Here is a 19747-nt window from a genome sequence, read left to right as displayed (position 1 = left end):
GACAACCCAAGATGTTAAAAGAGCCATAGTCTGCAAAAGATATATTGGTTTGGAGCCAAGAAAAACATGAATCACTTTATATAAGCCTTACAATGAAGACACATACTGTATATTACAGTGTGGTAAATACGTATTATTAGTATAAGTTCTCCTACTTGAAAATATTAGAGAGATCTATAAATGTCAACATGGGTAAACCTCAACAATGAGAGACAGAATGTGAAAAAAAAAACAGAAAATCACATTGTTGTCGGGACCAGAACGGAAACAGGACCCACTCGCGTAGCATTCCTCACTAGTTTTATTTGAAGAAAGGGAAAGGGTTACGCCCACGATCCGGGGATTGCTGGACGCGGGAAGCAGGTCGCTCTGAACACGGAAGTGGGACTTCGGTGTCAGGAACGGGAAAAAAGTCGAAAGCCAGGAGAGGAGAGTAGACGTGGTCGAGATCAAAAACGTATCGTTATTCGGGATGGGAGAACAGACGTGGTCGAGATCAAAACAGGTCTTGATTCGGGACGGGAGAGCAGACGTGGTCGAGATCAAAACAGATTGTAGTGGGAGACAAACAGGAGCAAAAAAAACGCGACAGGCGAAAAAGGGCTTGCCGTGTAAAAACAGAGATTCGCAGACGGACCGACAAAAGGGGACTGACAGGACAGAGTTTAAATACTGACAGGGAGCCAATCTGTCAACAAGCAGCTGGCACCACACGGGCGGGGCCAAGTGGGCGCCATGGCAACCGTGACAACTGTTGCATTATTGAATAATTTATTTCCAAATTCGAATGGAAAATCAGCATTTGGTCACCTACAAACAAGTAAGATTTATGGCGGTCCAAGAGGTCTAACTTCTTCTAATGAGGTCTAACCAGGCTCCACTTGTCACCTGTATTAATGCCACCCTGTTAACTCATTATCGGTATAAAAAATTCTTGTCCACAACCTCAGTCAGTCACACTACACTATGCCCAATACCAAAAAACTGTCGAAGGACACCAGAGACAAAATTGTAGACCGGCACCAGGCTAGGAAGACAATCTGCAATAGGTAAAATGCTTGGTGTAACGAAATCAACTGTGGGAACAATAGTTCGAAAATGGAAGACATACAAGACCAGGGATCGACCGACATGGGTTTTTCAGGGCACATACCGATAATTATTATTAAGAAAAGGCCGATAACCGATAATGGAGCTGATATTAGTTTGCTGTAAAAGCTTAAAAACTGGCATTAGAATTGTTTTCGAATGAAAGCAAAAACAAAGAATAGTTATTACAAATCTGAAACCCAACTAACATGACCAATCTTTCACTTAACCCAAAAACTAACCGCGAAGGAATTGAAATTAGGTTGAGCAGCAACTCACATTAAAGTACCGTATTTTCCGCACTATAAGGCGCACCAGGTTATAGGGCGCACCCCGCAAAAATAGCTTTTGGCCCTATTTTTGACATACATAAGGCGCACCGGATTATAAGGCGCTACAATGGGAACGTCGACAAAACAGTCAGATAGTTCAGTCAAACTTATTACCACCTTAACATTCCGAAAGCTTGCAAAGACGCAAATACGTGTCGAGAACACGTGCGGATGCGGTGTCCGTACGATGTCACTCAAATGCATCGTTCCATCATTCGGAAGGTTAAAGTCTTGGGATTCAAGAAATGCCAACCATTCCTTAGTTTCTATTTTCTTTTTCACTCGCAACTTTACTGTATATATGACAATAAACATTTGGAATTGAGTTTAATTTAAAAATAGACACTCCATTCCATCCATTATCTGCACCGCTTATCACAGAAACATCGAGTTCAGTCTGAAACAAGATACAGGGATAATATATATAGCCAGAGTAGCTCACCGAAGTCGTTGTGTTCATAATAATGTGCAGCCGTGGTCCTCTTATATCCGTGAGTTTAGTAAATCCAGGAGAATAAAATATTTACCAATACAAAATAGTAAAAAAATGCTTTCTGTATGTCGTCAGCCACGTGCTATACGCATTCATCTTTTTCGGCCAATTGCAGGCTTTGTTTTGCCGTTTAAGCCAATGCCAGCCTGTAAATGATAAAAAAGATCCGCCCCCTTGACCTCCGAATAACTTTAGCCAATAGTGATCGATTCAACTGATGATTGACACGTCTTTTTTGGCCAATTGCAGGCTTTGTTTTGCCGTTCAAGCCAATGCCAGCCTGTAAATGATAAAAAGGATCCTCCCCTTGACCTCCAAATAACTTTAGCCAATAGTGATCGATTCAAATGATGATTGACACATTGGCTAGCCAATGAAACGCCGGTAAATAAATCCCAGCATACACCGCGGACTACTTGGCGTTCGGGGGAAAATCTAGTCGGCGCTGCAAGTTAGTTAGAAGACTTTGCGATTTAATATTGATCCATATATAAGGCGCACTGTATTATAAGGCGCATGGTCAGCTTTTGAAAAAAATAAAGGCTTTTAGTTGCGCCTTATAGTGTGGAAAATACGGTACGTAAAACTGAAATAGCAGTAAAACAACTACAGTTTCTACACAACTAACCTGACTAAGGGAAGTGGAGGGAAGAGGGTTTGTAAGAGCATCTGCATCGGTGACCTAATAATCATCGACAAACAGAAAGCAGATATTGTTATCAATCAAATTCCCAAATATCGGTGCTGATCATCAGACCGCCCTTCAATCAGTCGATCTTTATACAAGGCCATTGATAAGCTCCTTTGATCAGGGGCTACATGCAAGTTCTTACCCTGTGGTGTCAAAATGATAACCAGAACGGTGAGCAAAAATCCTAGAACCACATGGGGGTACCTATAAAGAGCTGGGACCAAGGTAACAAAGGCTACTATCAGTAACACAACGAGCCGTCAGGAACTCAAATCCTGCACTGCCAAACATGTACCAGTCCTCATTCAGGCCTGTCTGCGGTTTGCTAGAGAGCATTTGGATGATCCAGAAGAGGACTGGGAGAATGTTTTATGGTCAGATGAAACCAAAATAGAAGTTTTTTGGGTAGAAACACAGGTTCTCGTGTTTGGAGGAGAAAGAATACTGAATTGCATCTGAAGAACTCCATACCCACTGTGAACCATGGGGGTGGAAACATCCAGGACGAATGATCTCTGTAAAGGAACAAATGAATGGGGCATTGTGTCGAGAGATTAAGGGTAAATTGTGATTTCCGTCAGCAAGGGCATTGAAGATGAGACGTGGTTGGATCTTTCAGCATGACAATAATCCCATACACGAGGCCAGGGCAACAAAGGAGTGGCTTCGTGAAAGTTTTTCAAGGTTATGAAGTGGCCTAGCCAGTTTCCATATATCATCCATCCTTATTCTCTCTCGCTTATCTACAGTAGGGCCGCGGGGCTCCAGATATCAACCTCATAGAAAGCCAATGTCTTGCCCAAAGTCACTTTGGCATTGGTATTGAAGAAATACCTTATTTTCCATGATGATTTGGAAATAATTTCTTTAAAAATCAAACAAAATGATTTTATGTTTTTCCCCCAACAATTCTGTCTCTTATGGTTGAGGTTCACCCATGTTGTCAATTACAGGCCTCTGTAATATTTGCAAGTGGGAGAATTATTGACTTATATTATTTGCCCCACTGTGTATAAATTGTATATATTTTAAATCATTGGAAAATGTTAGGAAGGATTATCTCATGTTTGCCTTCTACAAAAACTATATCATTTTCCATTATCAAACATGTTTGAAAAAGCGCCAGGGAACCACTAGGAAGCGCCAAAGAGACCCATGCAGCTCCAGAACACCTTGTTGCTAACCCCCAGGCCTAACAATGTACCGTAAATTCTGGACTATAAGCCGCTACTTTTTTCCCAAACGTTCAATCCTGCGGCTTATTCAGTGATGCGGCCAATTTATGTAATTTTTCTAACAGCTGCCAGCGGCGCTCGAGTACAAAAGGTAAGATGTTGCTAGTAGCATTTTGCTACCCTTCACAGGCACGGTTTGGGATGAAAGTTATAATATTGTTATTAAAGCTTTGAAAACTCTCTCGGTGTACCGTCTTTCTTTGTAAATATGTGTAACCATGTATAATATGTATTTGCAACTGTATATTTTTGTAATGTATTTATTTCAGAGACTTATTCTGATGTTTTCCACGGGCGAATCAAAAAGAAGGGGTAAAAACAACGGGGGCTGACGGAAAGTGGAGTAAAGGTGAGATGTGTTTGTGGACGCAGCGGACAATAGTGGATATATATTTTTCCCACCCTTACCTTTGAAAATATACTGTTTTTTTTCCTTGGATTATTTTCAACGGGACCCGGACTCTGCAGCTCTGCATCAAACCTTAATTACCGGTATCATTTTCCGTTCATTTTGACGGCTGTGGTTTTTGGACTGTGTACTTTATATTCAGTTACAATCGCGGGACTCAAAGTCAGGTTTGGGTTAATTCTATGATTGTGTTACATGTTTTAATGTGGGCGCATGCGGCTTATATACAGGTGCGGCTTGTGTAAGTACAAAAGCCGTTATCCTCTTAAAATGTGGTGGGTGCGGCTTATAATCAGGTGCGCTCTATAGTCTGGAATTTACGGTAAAACAAACTTCTATCAGTAGAAAATATTGTTGTGTAAATACCTTCTATATCCCTTTATGAATTGTTTGCGGCGCAAAGTCCAGTGTATTGAGAATAAGACGTTAATGGCCTAAATTGCATTTTGTTTTATTTTTGCCTGAAAAAGATATTTTGAAATCAGCAAGGGTTCAGCCTAATGCCAAGATATAATTGCGTGAAAATGCCACATTGAAAATTACCTTCTGCGGTTGGAATGTTCATGATGGTAGCCATTTAGACAATCATTATTCAAAACAAAATGTATCCCCATTGACAAATTTGGCTTAGAAAAAAATGCATGCTTTTAGTTTTACCGTCAATTCCAGACTATAAGCCGCTACTTTTTTCCCAAACTTTCAACCCTGCGACTTATTCAGTGATGCGGCAAATTTATGTCATTTTTCTAACGGCAGCCAGCGGTGCTCGGGTACAAAAATTAGCGTAGACATATCCTCATCATGCAAATTGCAAAAAGAAAGGCACATGACGCAACTTTCAAGCTAAACGCAATCGAGCAGTCCGTTATAGAAGGAAACAGAGCTACCGCACGTAAATTTTACTTTGCGAGCGTGATGCTAGCATGTTTTTGAATAAGTGAGCGTGGGACGACTTCTCCCCACACTGAAAGAAGACGACCTTGATGACGTCAGTTATAAGGAGGAAAATGAGGACAGTTTACCATGCTTACTATAAGTACGGTATGTTTTTTTAACAGCTGTCTACTGTGTTGCGAGCGTGTTGCTAGTTGCGTTTTGCTACCCTTCACAGGCACGGTTTGGGATGAAAGTTATAATATTATTATTAAAGCTTTGAAAACTCTCTCGGTGTACCATCTTTTTTTGTAAATATGTGTAATCATTTATAATATGTATTTGCAACTGTATATTTTTGTAATGTATTTATTTCAGAAACGTATTCTGATATGTTTTGTACGAGCAAATGAGAAAGAAGGGGCAGGGCAAACGCGGGCAGACGGGAAGTGGAGTAAAGGTAAGACGTGTTTGTGGACGCGGCAGACAATAGTGGATATATATTTTTCCCACCCTTACCTTTGGGAATATACACTTTTTTCCTTGGATTACTTTCAACAGGCACCCGGACTCTGCAGGTCTGCATTAAATCTTAAGTACCGGTATCATTTTCCGTTCATTTTGCCGGCTGTGTTTTTGGACTGTATCAGGTATGGGTTAATTTCGTGTTTGTATTGCATTTTTTCAATGTGGGCACATGCGGCTAATATACAGGTGCGGCTTGTGTATGTACAAGATCGGTTTTCCACCCTAAATGTGGTGGGTGCGGCTTATAATCAGGTGCGCTCTATAGTCCGGAATTTACGGTACTTGCATTTGACTATTTTCCACTCTTATGTTGTTGGACTGTTAGGCAGGAGGAACATAAATCATGTATAATAGACAATACACCCGATATTTAATGCAGGGATTATGAATCCAAGTAAAGTGGTAAATAATGTAGCCAGTGATACCCCCCAGCACATAGTCCTTTGCCTAAATTTTATATACTGTACTTCCCTACCAATGGATTGGTTTAAACCTAAATGAAGCGTAGCATTAGCCATTGTCAGGTTTTCAATGTAAATCTCTTGATTTTCTGTCTCAAGGTAATTAGCTTGTTTTTATATTACTAAATATAAAAACAATGTTTCTCATACAAACACACACATAAAGTAACGTTTCAACAATGAGTGTAAATATATCTCTTGTACTTTTATCAATCTTGTATTCTTTTATTTTGAAATCGTGTTCTTGTCTGTACTGATTCCTCTGACGTTAATAAATACTCCCTCTCTCTGTTCGGGACCTCAGCCAAGAAGGAAGTGAGTTATTTGCTCCCACCATCATGTAGAATTAAACTATATACATGTATTTTATCTGTGCAAATATAGCCACTAAATAGTCTATCCCTGACAGCCATCAAAACATTTTGATCTTCTTAAAATTGCCATTTGAGCTAAACAACGTGTTTACAAGAGAACGTTAATAAGCTACTTTTATCTAATTTGTCATGTCCTGCACGGTTGTCACGGCGCCCAGCTGGCCCCGCCCCTTGACACCGGCTGAGACGCATTGGACTGATTGCTTTTGGAGTACTTAAACTCTCCTTTTGGGACTGCCGGTTGCCAGACCATTGTTTAACCCTCGTTGAAACCCTGTTCATGTTTGATCTGAGAAATGCCTAGATTGTAATTTTACCTGCCTTTGAACCTGCTTTGTTTGGTTTTTGGTCCGTTTGTGTGTTGGACAACTTGACTTTCTCAATTAAAGTGACAGATCGTAAATGAGTTCCGACTTCCTGCTTCCCGGTCCGTTTCCTGACATAATTAGAGTCAAATAACCTTTACACCCTGTTATATCAACCATAGCAAAACGTGTCACAGATACTGTTTATCGTGCAACAGTACAACTAACCTGACTGATGGTGCTCATAGCCCTCATGTAGCTTTCATTGCGTGAGCGGTATTGGGGTGAGGACAGCAACGATTTGGGGTCGAGAAGGGTTTTGGGGTCCAGGGTGTCCAGGCTTCTATTGATTGAAACCTCACTCACCGCACGTAGATAGCTGTGGCTCCTGATTTGTAGCTTTGGAGAATGTTCGGATGAAATCCTGAGAGGGAGACAACAGGTTTTTTTAAAAATTTGGACTTCGTAGAATAAGTTCTGAGACATCTGTGAAACATGTGTAACACGCAGTCCTTTACAGTTATTTGAAAGATTTGATTTGGATGAAAATCAGATTATTCGTAAATCATTTAGAACATATTGGCCAATATCATTACCGTATTTTCCGCACTATAAGGCGCACCTAAAAGTCTTTATTTTTTTCGTAAGCTGACCATGCGCCTTATAATACAGTGCGCCTTATTTATGGATCAATGTTAATTCGCAAAGTCTTACAACTAACTTGCTGCTGCCAACTAGATTTTTCCCCGAACGCCAAGTAGTCCGCGGTGTATGCTGGGATTTATTTACAGGCGTTTCATTGGCTAACCAATGTGTCAATCATCATTTGAATCGATCACTATTGGCTAAAGTTATTCGGAGGTCAAGGGGCGGATCCTTTTAATCATTTACAGGCTGGCATTGGCTGAAACGGCAAAACAAAGCCTGCAATTGGCCAAAAAAGACGTGTCAATCATCAGTTGAATCGATCATTATTGGCTAAAGTTATTCGGAGGTCAAGAGGAGGATCCTTTTTATCATTTACAGGCTGGCATTGGTTTAAACAGCAAAACAAAGCCTGCAATTGGCCGAAAAAGATGAATGTGTATAGCACGTGGCTGACGGCATACAGACAGCATTTTTTACTATACTGTATTTGTAAATATTTTATTGTCCTGGATTTACTACACTCACGGATATAAGAGGACCATGGGTGCACATTATTATGAACACAACGACTTCGGTGAGCTACTCCGGCTATATATCTTGTTTCAGACTGAACTCGATGTTTCTGTGATAAGCGGTGCAGATAATGGATGGAATAGAGTGTCTGTTTTTAAATTAAACTCAATTCCAAGTGTTTATTGTCATATGCACAGTAAAGTTGCGAGCGAAAAAGAAAATAGAAACTAAGGAATGGTTGGCATTTCTTGAATCCCAAGACTTTAACCTTCCAAATGATGGAACGATGCATTTGAGTGACATCGTACGGACAACGCATCCGCACGTGTTCTCGACACGTATTTGCGTCTTTGCAAGCTTTGGGAATGTTAAGGGGGTAATAAGTTGGACTGAACTATCTGACTGTTTTGTCCACGTTCCCATTGTAGCGCCTTATAATCCGGTGCGTCTTATGTATGTCAAAAATAGGACCAAAAACTGTTTTTTTCGGGGTGCGCCCTATAACCTGGTGCGCCTTATAGTGCGGAAAATACGGTACATATAATTTTAGATATACATTTGACTGGTCTCAAACTTTTTAAAGCGGAAGTTTGTGATTAGTTTTTAAAGCGGAAGTTCGTAAAAAAATAAATAAATAAACATCTCAAGGCATACCCTCCCGGGCATACAGTTTAAAATGGATTCCGGGCACCAGTCTCCATGTTTTTTAAAGCTTAAGTCATTATTGTTGCCTAAATTGAGAGTATAAAGTTGTTCTTATCATTTGAGGTCTATGTGACTCTGGAAGTCATACAAATTATTCATTTTGGTGTGTATCTTTTAGGGACTTTGGATTTGACACTGTATAAACCTATAATCCAAGTATATTCTTCTCGTGTTTTTCAAGAAAAACAACAACAAAACATTCTTAAAATAAGCAAAAAGTAGCTGGCAGTGGAACGTGTATTTTACACTTGAACGTATTTCAGTTTTTGTTTGAATAAAAAAAAAATCTTAGCTTAAACATCTAAAATAATGTATTTTTATTTATATCCATCCCCTATCAAACTCCATATAAGTTTTAATTATATAGACTTAAATACACCAGAGTATTGTTAGCATACATTTTGTTAACTCAAAAACAGACCAACCGTCACTTAAAAAGAAAACTTTACACTTTAATAGACAATGAAAATAAGGAGAGAAGACTCCAATGGATTTTGAACTTTTAAGGTGGACATCAAAAGAGCCTTCAGAAACGATAGTCCAACCTGTTCGATTTGCGGTCCCTTCTCAAGGTTTCTTCATTTTCCTCATGTTGAGGTTTTTGAGTTTTCCTTGCTCTCATGTAGGTTTTAGATCAGGGGGTGGTGTCAATAGTATGTGGTCTGTGCAGCCCTGTGAGACTCATTGTGATTAAGGGCGTCACAAATAAACATGACTTGACTTGCACTACCTAAACCTCATGAACAGCTAATAAGTATATCAAAAGAAACAGAATATGCTGCCACCTACTGATATGGAGGACTGTGACATTTACTTGGCTGAACAATGAAAGAAGGCAAAGATACTGAGCAATGACATGCTAAAGGACAGATCGGGGTCAAATATGACACCTAAATTTTTAACTGAGTCACTCTGTGTGATGTGAGATTTGTCAATGTTCACAGTAGTTTTTGAGAATTTAGATGGACCAATAACTAACATTTCGGTCTTTTCAGAGTTAAGACGCAAGAAATCGAGTGACAGCCACTCTTTTATCTCAGTGAGGCAGGCCTCCAAATTTACACAATTTAGTGTGGCAGATTCCTCCAACGGAAGATATAGTTGAGTGTCATCTGCATAGCAGTGGAAATTGATATTATACTCGCTAATAATATCACCTCATGGAAGCATGTAGATGCTGAAAAGAAGGGGGCCAAGCACAGAACCCTGCGGAACACCACAGGTAACACTAACATGCTCAGATGTCATTTCGCAATAACCTGTGAAGCCCTTTGAGACTCTTTGTGATTAAGGGCTATACAAATAAAAATAACTTGACTTGACTTAGTTGCAAAGGTAAAATTGACTAATTTCCAGCAGCACTCTAGCCTAGGTTCCACTGCACTCTAGTATGCCCACTGGTTAAAAAAAACCTTGTGTTAAGTTATTAGTTGTGAAACTTTTGCAGGCTTTGATTCACAAAAGTAAAGTCAGTAAGAAGGAGTTTAGAAGCCCAGAGTATTTGTAACCGCACCTGTCTAAACCGGGGGCCAGTGATGATTTAGGTCCAGGAACTGGTTTTTTAGTTTTGGTCGTTTATTTCCAATGGACTTCAGCAATACGGATGGAATGATCGAAACAGTCAAGAAATGGTAGCAGGAAAATCTTACTGCAGCGTTGTCATCTCAGTCAGGGATGGCTGCGTGGCTTTCAAGTAGCTGGCCCGACGCGCCTGCATCTTGGGTGAAGGTTTAGGATCTTCGTCCGAGTCTCCGCTGTCATCCTCGGCCATGGCTTTGACATAACTGCCGCTCCTCATCCTCCGACACGGAATGTCTTCTTCTTTGCCCAAAGGAGAGAAGCCGCTCCACTCATCTTGAGGTACCTGGTAAGTTATGTAGGTCAAGAAATAATTAATAATTACCACCTTTGCTGTCTGTGTTCCTTTCCTGGTCTCAACTAGTCAAACCTGGACTGTGCACGAAAAATAAACAAACAAAAAAATGGTAAAAAACAGTAGAAAAATAAAAGACTGATAGCCTAGTTGCTATTACCAGCTGTGCTACCATTCATGCGCACTTCTGCTACTGTCTCGCGGTCGATTAGTAGTATGCGAACCGTGTTTCTGTATGAGTGTTTGTATTTGTGTGGGTGTGTGTTCACGAAAAGCCTAAAGGAGGTTTGAAATTTCTCTCAGGCTAATTTGTACATCTGCTTTCCAGGAGTCAATTAAGTACAACAACACACTGGCTCTAGACATGCAAGGTCACAAGTATCTGCAATGGATGTTAAATTAATCAGACTTGTGTATATCAATGTCAGGAATGCCGTTTTTTTAATCATTTTATTAATTATATATTATAATACCTAACCAGCTCGGTGGCCTTAGGGGTATGGCGCCCGCCCCGAGACTGGGAGGTTGCGGTTCAAACCTCGGCCGAGTCATACCTAAGACTTAAACATTGGTACCCGTTGCCTCTCTGCTTGGCGTTCAGCATTATGGGTTGAAATTGGGGGGGTTTGGTCACCTAATGACTCCCAACAGCTCAGTTGGGTTGAGCGAGGGGGCTGGGAATCCCCTCCTCTAAATCAATCTCCCAAAAAGAGTCAGAAATGACTCTAGCCACCTCCCACTAGGGCAGACCTGGGCACTCCGGTCCTGGAGGGCCGTATGTTCTGCATGATTTTTGAGGTTTCTCTGATCCAATACAGGTGATTCCAATCACCAGTATCGTTAACGAGCACTTGCTAGCTTGCTAACGAGGTTATAATTTCTATCACCTGAGTTAAAGAAGAGGAAACTTCAAAATCTGGCAGGACGTATGGCCCTCCAGGACCGGAGTGCCCAGGTCTGCACTAGGGGGATATGGCTGTGTTATATTCCTGGTAGTCTAGTGGAACTGGAAATTACCCCTAGAAATGTGTACTAACTGATTTTTGCAATCCGGAGATGGAATAAGAGCTTGCTCTGTCCACTCCACGCATCGGCCCGGTATTGCAATACCTCCGGGAACGGTGCATTCGCAATTATCGCAGCAAGGCTTTAAGGCCAGGACCTTAGCTTGGCCTTTTGGCTGAGAGTAAGAGTCCCGGCTCCTAGGCTTTGTAGCGTATTATGAACTGACCGATAACGGATAATGGATAATGAATAAAGAAGATAGAACAATAACCCTTAAAAAATATATAGATATATTTATATATATATAATACCTAACCAAACCTTTGTGAATCATCACCTTGACATGGTGCAGGGGTTTGTGTTTACTCCTGAGACAAGGATCTCGGTCCCACTGACAATTCTGGATGTGGTGGTATTGTCTAGGTTTTAATACATCTGCTACATCACATACCCATTATGCCTTTGGATGAGGACATCAGTATGAAATGGTTTAAACTCCTCAGTCTACCAGCGAAGAGATAAAGGGTGATTGAACAAAGGAGATATAAGGAAGTTGAATCCAAGATTCTGGAAGAGCTGTAGAGTTTGTGACCCAGCATTGGAACAGTCTGCTCTATATTTTTTTATATATATTTATTTTGTGGATCTTTGCATTCTCAAAGTTTAATTGTTCTTGACATTTTCTGAACTCTGAGCTGTATCAGAAAATCAAGAGTAAGACAATCAAGAGTGCATTCGAAGTCTGTTCACAGCGTTTCAGGGGTTAGAGTGTATAAAACCCCCTTCCATGAGCTTGGGTCACCAAATGATTGGTGTAAGAATTTAGTGAGATACTGACACTGGATCAGTGTTTTATATGGGTTTTGACTCCAACAAGGTTGCTCAGTTTTAAAGATTCTCTTTAAAACTGTTATCGAAGACTTTAAAGATAAAAAAAAAAGATTTAAAGGGCTCTTGAATTTGGTGACATTACTATTACATATCTACCTGCAGTTCTGTTGGCTTCCTCAAACACCAATCTCCAAATCAAATTTGGGAAGTTGAGAGCTGTAAAGTTGAAAATGAGGAACAACCTCTGAATTTAAAATCCTGGTACAGAGCCAGAAAACACTGAAGTGCCTTTCCTTGGTGGTGGATTAGTTCTTCTCTCGGATTTCAAGTATCTGGGAGTGTTGTTCTCAACTAAGAGGAAAACAGCAGCAGCCCAACAGGCAAATTGTTGCAGAGTCTGTTGTGATGTTGATGCTGCTTTGGTCAATATTGGAGAATAGACAGTGGAGCCGAAAGGAAGAACACTAAATTTACCACCCAATTTACCGTATTTTCCGCACTATAGGGCGCACCGGGTTATAGGGCGCACCCCCAAAAAATAGCTTTTGGTCCTATATCTTTCATACATAAGGCGCACCGGATTATAAGGCGCTACAATGGGAATGTGGACAAAACAGTCAGATATTTCAGTCCAACTTATTACCCCCTTAACATTCCGAAAGCTTGCAAAGAAGCAAATAGGTGTCGTAGACACGTGCGGATGCGGTGTCCGTACGATGTCACTTAAATGCATCGTTCCAAATGTCATTCGGAAGGTTAAAGTCTTGGGATTCAAGAAATGCCAACCATTCCTTAGTTTCTATTTTCTTTTTCGCTCGCAACTTTACTGTGCATATGACAATAAACACTTGGAATTCAGTTTAATTCAAATATAGAACACATCGAGATCAGTCTGAAACAAGATACTGGGAAAATATATAGCCGGAGTAGCTCACCGAAGTCGTTGTGTTCAATAATGATGTGCAACCATGGTCCTCTTATACCTGTGAGTGTAGTAAATCCAGGAGAGTAAAACATTTACAAATACAGTACAGAATAGTAAAATCCTGTTATCTCTATGGCGTAGTTCTACCCAACATGCTATTCACAGTCATCTTTTTTGGCCAATTGCAGGCTTTGTTTTGTCCCTTTAGCCTATGCGAGCCTATAAATGATAAAAAGGATCCGCCCCCTTTACCTCCGAATAACTTTAGCCAATAGTGATCGATCCAACTGATGATTGACACATCTTTTTCGGTCAATTGCAGGCTTTGTTTCGCCCCTTTAGCCTATGCGAGCCTGTAAATGATAAAAATGATCCTCCCCCTTTACCTCCGAATAACTTTAGCCAATAGTGATCGATTCAAATGATGATTGACACATTGGTTAGCCAATGAAACGCCGGTATATAAATACCAGCATACACCGCTGACTACTTCGCGTTCGGGGGAAAATCTAGTCGGCAGCTGCTTGAGACTTGAGAAGACTTTGCGACTTAATATTGATCCATATATAAGGCGCACTGTATTATAAGGCGCATGGTCAGCTTTTGAAAAGAATCAAGACTTTTAGGTGCGCCTTATAGTGCGGAAATTACGGTACTTAAATATGCTCACAAACAGTCACAAGCAGTAGTTGTGATTGACAAAACATTAGAGGAAATGTGGAAACCTGCAGTTAGCTTCTTCCACTGGGTGGATATTTGAAATGTCCTTATAAATAGACTGAGAACTTATCAAGGGAGGGTTTCTATGTATTGAGAGGAGCAATAAGAGCTTGCTCTGTCCACTCCACGCATCGGCCCGGTATTGCAGTACCTCCGGGAACGGTGCATTCGCAATGATCGCAGCAAGGCTTCAGGGTTAGGACCTTAGTTTGGCCTTTTGGCTGAGAGTAAGTGTCTCGGCTCATAGGCTTTGTAGCGTATTATGAACTGACCGATAACGGATAATGGATAATGGATAAAGAATAACGAAGATAGAACAATAGCCCTTAAAAATCCCCATAGTAGATGGCTCTGGAATCTGCTAAGGATACCACCTAAAGACATCTGCTGGCTACTGTATGTCACATCAGTAAGGAGGCCACGAAAAACACATAAAAATGTGTAAAACAAGGTCTCCCAGTGGTTCTAGTCTACCATGTGGTATGTGCTTTTGTCCATTTGCAAGAATGGGGGGGGGGGTGTTTGTAGAGGTTTATTGTTCTATATTCTTTATCAATTATCCATTATCCGTTGTCGGTCAAATCATAATACACTACAAAGCCAAGAGGCCGAGACACTTGCTCCCAGCCAAGAGGCTGAGTCAAGGTCCTAGCCACAGGGCCAAGCAGTGATACTCAGTTTAACAACCACAGCCGATTCTCTGACCTGATACTCTTCACAGGGGTTGTTCTTACGTCAAAACTTATGGGAAATGTAACTACCCCTTGAAGTTCTGGTCATTATATCCCAGGACACCAATACACGAATCCACACTTTACGGACAACGTAAAGTCTTCAATTAACCTCAAATGTCAAAACATCAGAATATGCAGAGAAACATGGAGAGAACTGGCAAGCTCCACATGAGACAAATGTCATTAAAATTGTTTAATCCAACCAAGTCAAGTCAAGTCATGTTTATTTGTGACGCCCTTTATCACAAAGAGTCTCAAAGGGCTGCACAGATCAAAGACTATTGCAAACTACAGTCTATTGTGACACCATCCCCTGATCTAAAACCTACACGAGGGCAAATAATACACATATTTTCAACATAAAATATAGGTTATTCATGTGCTATAGAATAGAAGTGTGTTTTAGCTTAGATTTAAACATTTCCACTGAGGTTGCAGATCGAATCTCAGGGGGAAGAGCATTCCACAGTACAGGGGCCCAGATGGAGAACACTCTCGAACCTGCGGATCTCTTCTTGGCTCTTGATCATTAGTAGACCAGCCTTTTCGGAGCGAAGGCACATAGGGGGAAGTTAAATCTGAAAGATAAGAGGGAGCAACTCCATGCATGAGTTTGTATACTACCAACAGAATCTTAAAATCACATCTTAGGCTAACAGGGAGCCAATGCAGGTTAGCTAAAATTGAGGTCATGTGATCAAACTTTCTTGTCTTAGTTAAAAGCCTCGCTGCAGGACTTTACCAGCCAAAGGCTCTTGATTTTGGACTTCGGGAGACCGGAGAGTAGTGCATTACAATAATCGATTATTATAAATTATAATCTCCGCATCCAACTGAGACAGCATAGGACGAATTTTAGCAATGTTGGGGAAATGGAAGAAAGCTGTTCTAGTCATATTTTTAACGTGTGTTTGAGGGGACAGATCGGGTCAAATATGACACCTAAATTTTTGACTGAGTCGCTCTGGGTGATATTACATTTGAATGTTCAGAGTCACGGCAATTAGACGGACCAATAACTGTAACGGGTGTAATAATAACTTATGTTTTATTGAAATTCCTGCTGAAATATGTTGTATAGTTTCTGTATAAGTGTCCTGCAATGATGAGTCCAACAGTGCCACCTGCTGGTATATGGTAAGGTTTGGTTTAGCTTTAGACTTTGCGACAGGAAGGTGGGTTTTTTTTGGCAGTCTACAACGAGCTGCCAACGGTAAGACACGATCTTTTGGTGTTCCGCAAAAAGTTAATTTTAAACATTAAAACCACAGCTGACAAATCTCTCAACATGCACAGTCATGTGATTGATGTTGTCCAGCTGTTTGGATTTATTTTCGTTTTGTTTCTGTCGCCTTTTATGTTAGTTTTGCCGGACGTTGCATGTTGTGCTAAAATGCTAATTCCCCTTATAGAGATCAAAGCCAGCAGAGAAGCTTGCCACGTGTTGTGTTGTGACTCATTCATTTGCAGGTAAATTGTACCCGTTTTTATACTCATTATTGTTTTTATTTCTATTTTCTCATTTTGGAACAGTTCATGTCATGGGAACCTGTCGTGGGTTCAAATCCAGCTTCAGACTTTCTGTGCAGAGTTTGTATGTTCTCCCCGTGCTTGCGTGGGTTTCCTCCGGGCACTCCGGTTTCCTCCCACATTCCAAAGACATGCATTTCAGGTGAATTGGCCGGTCCAAATTGTCCCTAGGTGTGAATGAGCGAATGAGTTGTCTGTCCCCGTGTGCCCTGCGACTGGCTGGCAACCAGTTCAGGGTGTCCCCTGCCCACTGCCCGAAGATGGCTGGGATGGGCTCCAGCCCCCCCGCGACCCTAATGAGGATAAGCGGTACGGCTAATGAGATGAGATGAGACATTAAAAAGGATGATGTTGGTTAAAATTCAGACCAAAGAAAACGTGAAAAATCCACTATACGATCTCACGTTAAAAGTATCTTGTTAAAATGGATGTAAAAATGTATTGTGATATTCTAAAATCTTATTTATGTAAATTGAAAAGAAAGCTCTTTGATATGCTTTGTTGGGCAGTTTTCAGAGGGAACTGCTACTGCGATCAAAGAGATCAAAGCCAGCGGAAAAGCTAATGTTGTGACCCATTCATTTGCAGTAGCTGTAATAAAAACCTCATCGTCCAGTCCAGCGTGAATGTGGATCTTTGGTGGGACGAGTACACCGCGGTTACATATATAGTTCTCACTCTTATAACCACTATAGCTTTTCAGTTTTTAGAATATTACTGCCAGCAGTTATAATGCCAATAATATAATGCCAATGGCATGTGTCAAAAAACGGTTTGTGGCCTTCCTACTAGGTGGTGCCAATTTGACAGACAATAAAGGAGACAAGCAGCAGGCGAATTTCACCGCTGCTCTGACTAATTACGCGTGAGTCACAGAGGAAAACAGGATGAACGGATAAGCTTTCGACGTGTTTGTGAGCGCGAATGTGTGACGTAAAAGAGACACAAATGAGCAGTTTGGCTATAAAAAGCCAGTGCGGGGAAAAGACCAGCTGCAGCAGCATCAGCAGAGACGCTCACCCACGCACGGTCCTCGCTTCCACTGTAGCCTGCACTTGTTGTGCTGAGAAATCCGAGAGCTAGTCGAACATTCTGTAATGCAGAGGCTGATGGATTTGATTGCGATGTTCCGGCTAATCTTGCTGGAATCGCTATAGCACGGTGACAGCAAAGCATTTAAATGTATACGTATATAAGTTTGTACTTTTTTAAGGTTCTGTTGGTATTATACAAAATCATGCATGGACTTGTTCCCTCATATCTTTTAGATTTAATTTTGCCCTATGTTCCGATCCGGAGCCATTGTTCTGAAAATACTGGTCTACTAGTGATCCCAAGAGCCAAGAAGAAATCCGCAGGTTCGAGAGCGTTCTCCATTCGGGCCCCAGTGCCGTGGAATGCTCTTCCCCCTGAGATTCGATCTGCAACCTCAGTGGAAATGTTTAAATCTAAGCTTAAAACACACTTCTATTCTATGACATATGAATAACCTAAGATTTATGTTGACAATATAAGGAGATGGTGTCATAATAGTCTGTAGTTTGCAATAGTCTTTGATCTGTGCAGCCCTTTGAGACTCTAAGGCACAGCTTCTCTGAGTGTTGTCTCGCGGGCCGGATTCAATCCCCTAGCGGGCCTGATCTGGCCCGCGGGCCGCCTCTTTGACACCTGTGATCTACACCAACTCTACTGTTTGCTGTCATCTCTACAGTGCTGCTGTCTCAAGCAGAACACTATCACTCGCATCATAGTTGTCTTGTTGCTTATCCGTCACATAACAAAACCTGACAAACACTTACACCTGTTAATCATAAGTACAGTATTTACATTGCTACATCCAATCGTCAGGAACCAGGACATGAAACAGGAACGGAGAACCCAATCGCGTAACGTACTCACAGTTCATTAGGGAGAGGAGGAATGCGCGCACGCTCGATCCGGGGATCGATGGTCACGGAAGGAGATTGAAATCCGAACAAAAGAGTTGTCAAAATCAAACAGATCGGGCCAAAAATAAAACAGGATCAAACACAGGCAAATTCACAGAACTAGGCATTCCAGACAGAGTTTAACAGGAATCTTGCAGACGCTCTGACAACTAACGGCTCAAAGGACCGCGTTTAAGTACTCCCAAGGAGCAATCTGTCAACGTGTTTCAGCCGGTGTCCATGGGCGGGGCCAATAGGGCGCCGTGGCAACCGTGACAGAACCTAGCGCCACACGGCTGGGACCAATTGGGCGCCATGGCAACCGTGACACCGAACTTTCATCTTCAAATGGTATTTCCTCCCCATTCCTTGTATTCATGCACAAGTACTACCTTTTCTTTTACAGTGGCTGCCCCAAAATATTTTAATATTCCTGCGCATGCTCCCTCCATCCACTTTCAATTGAAAATATACTGTTGCATTGGGATCCCTCTTTCACATCACCAGTAAGTGTATTTATTACCACAACAGCCAGGGGCTTACAGTTGATCTCTGATGCACCAACGTTCAAAACTTATTGGCCCACCTTCAGCTCCCATTATTTCCCTATCCCCTCTATTTTACTGCTTACTCTCGCAAAGTGCGCTCACATTGAGGGTCCGGCGGAAGAGCGAGGTACACAACCCCGTTTTCACCGAGTCAGGTCAAGGGCGCCCTAGCTTTTCCCAGGCCTCCCCCTTTGGCATTACTGACCAACTACAATCAATTGTGAGAGGGAGTGCACTAATTATTTGGTCATGGTGTGTTATAGAACGTATATTCCTTTAGAGGACACTGTGGGACATGGGAAAGCACAGAGGCAAGGTGGTTGTTAGGAAGACGAGGAAGAATAAACAAGAAAACGTGTTTCAAGTCAAGTCATGTTTATTTGTATAGCCCTTCATCACAAAGAGTCTCAAAGGGCTGCACGGACCACAGACTATTACAGGCTATTATGACACCATCCCCTGATCTAAAACCTACATGAAAGCAAGGACAAACTAAAAAACCTCAACATGAGGAAAATTAAGAAACCTTTCAGTTATTACTTGTATTTTGATGTTGACTATGTTTTATGTATTGGTTCCCTAGCAAGATTCATTGCACCCTGGTCATCCTGGAAGGAGGGTTACCTAATGTATGGTCCGTCCTCAAGGTTTCTGATTTTCCTTGCTCACATGCTGGTTTCAGATCAGGGGATGTAGTAATTGTGGCCTGTGCAGCCCTTTGAGACTTTTTGTGATTAAGGGCTATACAAATAAATGTCACCTTACTTAAAACAAAGCACTGGGGCTATACCCTGTTACGGTTGCCATGGCGCCCAATTGGCCCGGCCCATGGACACCAGCTGAAACGCATTGACAGATTGCTCTCTGACTACTTTAACGCTGTCTGTGAGTCGCCTGGTTTCGTAGCGTCTGCAAAACTCCTGCTAAACTCTGTTGGGATATGTCAAGCCTGTGAATCCCCGTTTTTGCCTGTGGTTTAGCTCTTGTTTTGCCAAGT

The 19747-nt window shown here is 41.5% G+C and overlaps 1 protein-coding gene and 1 pseudogene across 1 annotated transcript in view; one reads left to right on the top strand and one right to left on the bottom strand.

The window, feature by feature from the left end:
* dlgap1a (discs, large (Drosophila) homolog-associated protein 1a) overlaps positions 1-19747 on the bottom strand; it is a 142294-nt gene that overhangs the window by 48820 nt on the left and 73727 nt on the right. Inside the window, exons 3-4 of the mRNA XM_088350175.1 lie at positions 10306-10520; positions 7019-7214 (exon numbers count right to left, since the gene is read on the bottom strand). Coding sequence (XP_088206301.1) covers positions 7019-7214; positions 10306-10520 — 411 coding nt within the window. The remainder of the gene's footprint in view (positions 1-7018; positions 7215-10305; positions 10521-19747) is intronic.
* Positions 11545-11661, top strand: LOC148376722 (U2 spliceosomal RNA; annotated as a pseudogene).

This window comes from Urocampus carinirostris, chromosome 1 (genome assembly GCF_059441175.1).
Source record: "Urocampus carinirostris isolate Australia breed hairy pipefish chromosome 1, RoL_Ucar_1.0, whole genome shotgun sequence".
NCBI lineage: Eukaryota > Metazoa > Chordata > Actinopteri > Syngnathiformes > Syngnathidae > Urocampus > Urocampus carinirostris.
The sequence above is the reverse complement of the archived record's forward strand: the minus strand, read 5'-3'. Positions and strand labels throughout refer to the sequence as shown.